Source organism: Patiria miniata, unplaced genomic scaffold (assembly GCF_015706575.1).
Source record: "Patiria miniata isolate m_02_andy unplaced genomic scaffold, ASM1570657v1 HiC_scaffold_7, whole genome shotgun sequence".
NCBI lineage: Eukaryota > Metazoa > Echinodermata > Asteroidea > Valvatida > Asterinidae > Patiria > Patiria miniata.
The window spans coordinates 24,618,762-24,625,077 of NW_024037074.1; the positions used below are offsets into that span (position 1 = coordinate 24,618,762).

Genomic DNA, 6,316 nt, shown 5'->3' on the forward strand with positions numbered 1-6,316 from the left:
AGGCTTCAACAATATACCCAACAAAACTGCGCGATCGTCTGCTGGCAAATACTAGGCGACTGTCGTCATCATGCTAGAGTTAAGCTGTGGGATGTATGTACGTGTAAAATGCAGCCATGTGGAACGGTACATAAAAAAAACCAGCAGGTTAAAGGGTATTCTTTTGATAAAACCACTCGCATTGATAATGCACCTATTTTGTTCATAACAAAAGTGCACGATTTTATTTTACGCATAGAAATAAGAAAATAACTGACCCAACAAAAAATACCATACATACGTATTTCAAGTCGTGTCTACTCGATGCAGCGTACACGTTGTCTGTGTGGTACATAATACAAACATTAAAGATACACACATATTGTTTCTTACACTTCCGCAGAACGCGATACCACTCCTATCCTGGATAAAATTGCAGTAAGTAGCGAGATGTGAAACTATGACGCAGTGCGCAAATACATTATGTAAAGCTTAAATTTGTGCAGTAGGCTTGTGGCATAATGGTTTGTAGGGGGGGCTTTTCTTTAGGTTAACTGGCAATAACGCGTCACACAAGGCCAATTACAGCCAATTAGAAAGCAAGTTACTCAGAAACTCTGGTCCAAACACGGCAAAGGAATGAATTTTATGAAAGCCAGCTTTCCTTATTGTATACAGGTGGTTCTAAATCTCAGTTTTTGCCGACTTGTGGTGTGCAAACTTACGCTCGTTATGAGTTGAAGCAACAATATTGCTCAAAAGCGTATAAGAAGATTGAATAACAAGTAACCTGTTTAAGTTTCAGCTAAGTAGATTGGCCGAGAAAAAAAAAAACGTGCACAATACTTTTAATCTCTTAAAGATAATATAATCAACATTTATTCATTTAGCAATGATCTGGTCGAAAAGGGGCAATTTTAGCCTCTTTCCGGATTGAAGGAGATCAGAGCTAAAACACAAGTAAGGGTGTAGGCCTATGTTTATTATAAAAGAATAATAAACGAATTACATGATTGTAAAAACCAATACGGATGCAAAATGGAAAAACATATAGTCAAGCACAGTGTATGAAAAGAAATAGCAAAGTATACATGAAGAGCTGAAATACTAATTGGATTGGTTTAAAATATTACCTTTAAATGGGTTAAGTGTCTACGTAAGGATAAAGTAAAATCCAAGTTTCGGATTGTTTGAACACGCGGCATAAAGCACATGAGAGGTTTGGCGAATTGAATGAGAATTAAAGTGAAAAATACTTGAAAAAAATGAAATTAATGGGCGTCCCCATGCATGCTATATACAATGACGCATAATAAATTGATATGAATCTCGTCAGTTTTAAGGATCTTATATACCAAGAAAGGTGCAGCTTATTGAGCCGGAAACAGAATGGCTATGACCTCGTCTAACTTTCTACAAAATGAACAAGTATTCATTAATGGTTTCGCCCTTCTTAGGTGTAAATATCAATGGCTTCACCGTTGGGCAAAGTCCTCCAAAACGTTGGTACAATTTTACTCAAGGTAAGCGACATTATTGTTAAATTAAAATAAAAATGTGTCTTGTAGGATAGCACTACTGCACATTTATTTTCACCTCCTTTTCGACAATGTGAAATTGTATCGCTCAAACCACATAAAACGGCCTCCAGTTTTTCATAATTTCAACATTTGTGTTATCAAAACCTACATGTACCAACACTAAAGTGCAAAAATGTAGTCTGCAGAAGTTTTCTGTAAACCTATGGAAAGTAAATAATTGAAGGATTAGTAAATGATGACGTATATATAATGGATGGATCAGTAAATGAGAACACAATCGATTATTAACTCATATTGTTATCTTTTTAAAGGCAACTTTTTTTGTGGTGAAAGAAGAAATTAAAATAAACCGATTTTGACGTTGTCTTTCCAACGGTCCAAATGCATTAATTTTTTGTTTAGAAAAAACGGAAAACAAACAGTATACAAACATTAATTGAACGAATAGTAAATGAGAACCTAGTCGATTAACTCACATTGTATCTTTTTAAAGGTCACTTTTTAAAAATATGGTTCCGCCTATTTTGCAGCATCCCCCTTCGTGCTAGTGACCTTTTTACGGCGTCTTTTACTACTCTTATCTTTAGTCTTTTCCTCAGGTGGCTCATCGTTTTGGTCAACCTCGAACTCGAGTTTGAAGGCCTCTTTGGTCGCGCTCCAAGTCCATATAGATTCATCTTTGGTGGTTGCGCCGACTCCCTCACGACTAGTCGGGAGCACTTCCTCCATAGGATCAGCCAGCTCAGCCTCGTTCACATTTTCGTATACTGGGTTATTATGGGCGAGTGCAGGTAATTCGGCTGGATCTTTGTGTGGTTCACTGGCCTTTTCATCGAAACGGATTTTGTAATTACATCTAGCAAAAAGTAAATAAACCAAAGATGTAGTCCAAGAATTTCATCAAGACACAATCTTAGTTACAAGACGTCACAAAAATAGTTCTCTAAACTTGAGGGGGTTATACACTGCCAAAAAATGTTCGATTAATGCTTGCCATTGATGTATCGAAGTAGCGCTTAATGGTTGCAATCGTTATGATTGTAATTAAGCAACGCATTTTTAGCACCGTAAATCAGACACAGTTGAATTCATAAAAGATCAAATAAAATTCAATACTCACATTGGTGAAGTTGGCGGGTCGTTGGAAGATTCGGCAATGCTGTTTTCCTTGTGGTGGTAAAGTTGCCAACTGACATTGACAGATATGAGACACAAAATATGACCCGGTTAAATGCGTGGTGTCGTAAATAGTAGGACTGACAACATGAAGAATTATTTGTTCAGTGGAGTGGCACTGTTTGTTAGGTTTTATATTAAACAGAAAATATTCACCAAATATGTAATAACAAGCGTCACACATACACAAGGTAAAACACCAAAATTAAAGACATGCTTTTATAGAAATAACACTTTTCGCGGAAAACCATCAAACATTTATTAAAAGGTCTATTCAATTATTTGATTATAGATATTATTATCTGTCATTTGTTCCTTTTGTTATTGATTATTTGATCAATTAATTAATTGATGTTAGATCAATTGATTGATCAACGAATAAGTTGACTACTTGATTTATTTCAGGGATGGCGAATGGGTTGGAGCTGGGCTGAATTGACTGGATATATTATCAGGACATTGTCCTCCATCTCTAAGTTCGGTTTATCAGAAAAACCACGAGTCAACTAATGTTAATCTTGAGTGTACCCCAACTTTCCCTAAAGAAATAGCATTTTATAGCGGCAAAATCATTGGCAATTGGCTGCCTTCCGAGGTTCCCTTTTCTCCCAGCCAAGGCCTTTTAAGACTCCGACAACTTTCTCCATACTTACATTCGGTACACGATGGCTGCGATCAGGAAGATCAGCAACAGAGGCAGAAGCAATAACCAAGGACAGCCCGCTGTGGTGCAGCGTGGCTGGATGGTCACATTTACGGTGACAGGTGTCTGTGTCGATCCAGTAGCAATCTGTGGCGTTCCAGTAGCAATATGTGGAGTTCTAGTAGCGGTCTGTGGTGTTCCAGTAGCAATCTGTGGTGTTCCAGTAGCAATATGTGGAGTTCTAGTTGCGGTCTGTGGTGTTCCAGTAGCAATATGTGGCGTTCTAGTAGCGGTCTGTTGCGTTCCAATAGTAGTCAGTGGCGCTCCGGTAGTGGTTTCATTCGGAGGGCATGGTGCGCAATGCGGAATCACCGGGTCTGATATGAAGATACATCGTACACAGAAGTACTTATAATCATTAGTTATATAGGATGGTTCTAGTCGTCGTCCAAGACTGGATTTGGCTTTTATTCCACTTATACAGCCGGTCCGTGACAAGCGGTCGCTACCAACACGATGAATCAAGTCCAGTCTTAGCAATATTGGCAGCGCTACCCAGGAGATTCCTAGCAGACCTTACGCGCGCTGTATTCAAGCTAATGCAGGCACGTGGGGGTATGCTCGGAATTTCCCGGGTTGCGCTGTCAATATTGCCACGAATGAATTGGATTCATTTAGCTGATAGAGACCCCCCACCGCAACGGCAACTTAACCGCGTTTGTCACGGTAATGGCTTCAAAATGGGGGGGGGGGGGGGGGGGGGGGGGGGGGCTGGGGGGGGGGGGGGGAATCAAATCTTGGACCAAGACTAGTTCCCGCCAAACAACCAGTATTGATAATGTATGGATCGGGGGCCAGTCTGCTCGCGGAGACGGATGTGTTTGTAAAACTAAAACCGTGTTTGAAATGGTTGCAGACCCAAAAATATAAAAATATAAAAGTTTGGTTGGAATAAAACATAAAAACTGAACTTTCATTAACAGAAAAGAAATTGAATTTGTTAAGAGCACGAGGAACGCAACTATAATCGCTTTTACTACAAATACAGACTTTTTACTACAAGTTACAGACTCTATATACATCAAAAAGTTACTCAAGTGCAGGTATCGCAAAGTTTATTAAGTGAGCACAGATAACCACAAGGAATTTAGGACCATTTTGGTCTATCCATTAGGCCTATGTATCCACATATCACTCTTTCTTCACACATGCACAGACATGCAACACCAACCCACCAGACACCCAGACAGAGGGTGTCAAAAAGGGTTCAACCTTAGACAGTCAGAGCAGAGAGGGGACTGCATAGATTAGTTTCTCTGTTTTACATACATACCACAGGTCCACCCCGGCATGCATTTCGTGAAGTCGAACTTGGTAATATCTGGTAGCTTGGGTGGCAAATCGACTAATGGTTCAGTAGTTGTGAGGTTGTAGTTTCGGCATGCACAAGAATCCTCACGCACCTCTGGCACCTTAACGCACGAAGTATTTCCAGCCATAACTCTCCTGGTCTTTTCGTCTTCTCCGGGCGTTCCTAGAAGAATGTTGATGGATTCTGAAAAGAGGAGCGTGCGTTGTTTATTAGACGACACAGATACCGTGGCGCATGCATTCCGTTTAACTCACACCTGTCTCTGTTTTTGTCCCACCCGTGTCTCCTCCAAGGGACCATAATAATTATATGCGGGATACATAATGCGGCTTGGACAAAGTTGCTTGCTTAATCACAGTTTTGCCTGGTTATTTCATCGGGCACTATGTGCAATCTGCATTTCACATCAAAATACACAGAAAACACAAAGTGAGTAATTCGACTCATTATTGTAAAAAATGAGTCATTTTGTCCGTATAGTGACACACATTGGCTCAAAGTGTCTCACTACACGGACAAAATGACTCAATTTTTACGATATTGAGTCAAATTACTCACTTTGTGTTTTCTGTGTATTGAGATGTAATTTTTGTGGGTTTGGTGAAGTTCCCACACAAAATGGTGTTAAAAACAGCCAGTTTTTTTTCTGAGCCGCATGCATATCCCGTAAGTACCCGCACCATTTTCAGTGGCAGTCCCTAGTTTCACGTGTGCACTCACATGAAAACCGCCGTCAGTCAGGACTTGACACGCAAGCTCGATGCGGAGAATGTACTGTAGCTATAAACACATCTGGAAACACGCAAAACAAATGTTGAAATTGTCATAGGCCTATGGTATTATATACACACTAATAATATACTGCTGTATAGGCGCGGCCCATGTTTAGATTGCCGTATGGGCAACAGTTCAAACTAAATGTATTAATTGGCACTTTGTACTGACATATCGCCCGTGCTTGATACCATTACGACCCGTTGCAGCCTACCGTCTGATTTCACGACTGATTTGCTTGCTTGTATGTGCTTTGGTCAACTGTCAGCCTGGTTTTATCATTACATTTCGTAAACATGTTTGCACAATACACAATGCAAACCACAGTTCAGGGTGCACATACTTAAAATACACTCTACTTATCTGATTATAATGTGCCCTCTGGCCTGGAAGAAAGCCAGTACCAACCGCCCTGCAAACAGGGTGCTGGGAAGGGCTGATGAGCTTCACATAATCTTGTGAAGGAAGTACGCATGGCATTCTGGGTAACTTATCATGACCTATATAAAGGCATATAGCTGCAGCCGTTTAAGACCGCGGTTAACCTCGTCCCCAGTGCTTACTTTCTTTCTAACCTTGCTTGCAAGAGTAAATCCTGGGATGGGAACGCCTTACATATCTTCCTCTGATTGGACAGTGATACTCCAATACACATGTACATGTATATGTTTCATAGTATTGATATTTATTAACAATGCAAACCATCCATATTCAACAAATGGGTCCCTGTCTCTTTAATATTATTAATAGGATACTAACTCATGAGTATGCAGATACGATCTCAATAGTTTAATAACGTCGTCACGTATAATTGGGTCCCTGTAACACTAG

The 6,316-nt window shown here is 40.1% G+C and overlaps 1 protein-coding gene across 1 annotated transcript; it reads right to left on the reverse strand.

The window, feature by feature from the left end:
• Positions 1-194: 194 nt before the first annotated feature.
• LOC119744560 lies at positions 195-5,480 on the reverse strand. Its single transcript, XM_038220536.1, has 5 exons — positions 5,392-5,480; positions 4,673-4,894; positions 3,350-3,716; positions 2,641-2,709; positions 195-2,376 (listed from the first exon to the last, which is right to left on the reverse strand). The coding sequence occupies exons 2-5, from the start codon at positions 4,836-4,838 to the stop codon at positions 2,040-2,042; spliced, it is 939 nt and encodes a 312-aa protein (XP_038076464.1). The 5' UTR covers positions 4,839-4,894; positions 5,392-5,480; the 3' UTR covers positions 195-2,039.
• Positions 5,481-6,316: the final 836 nt, after the last annotated feature.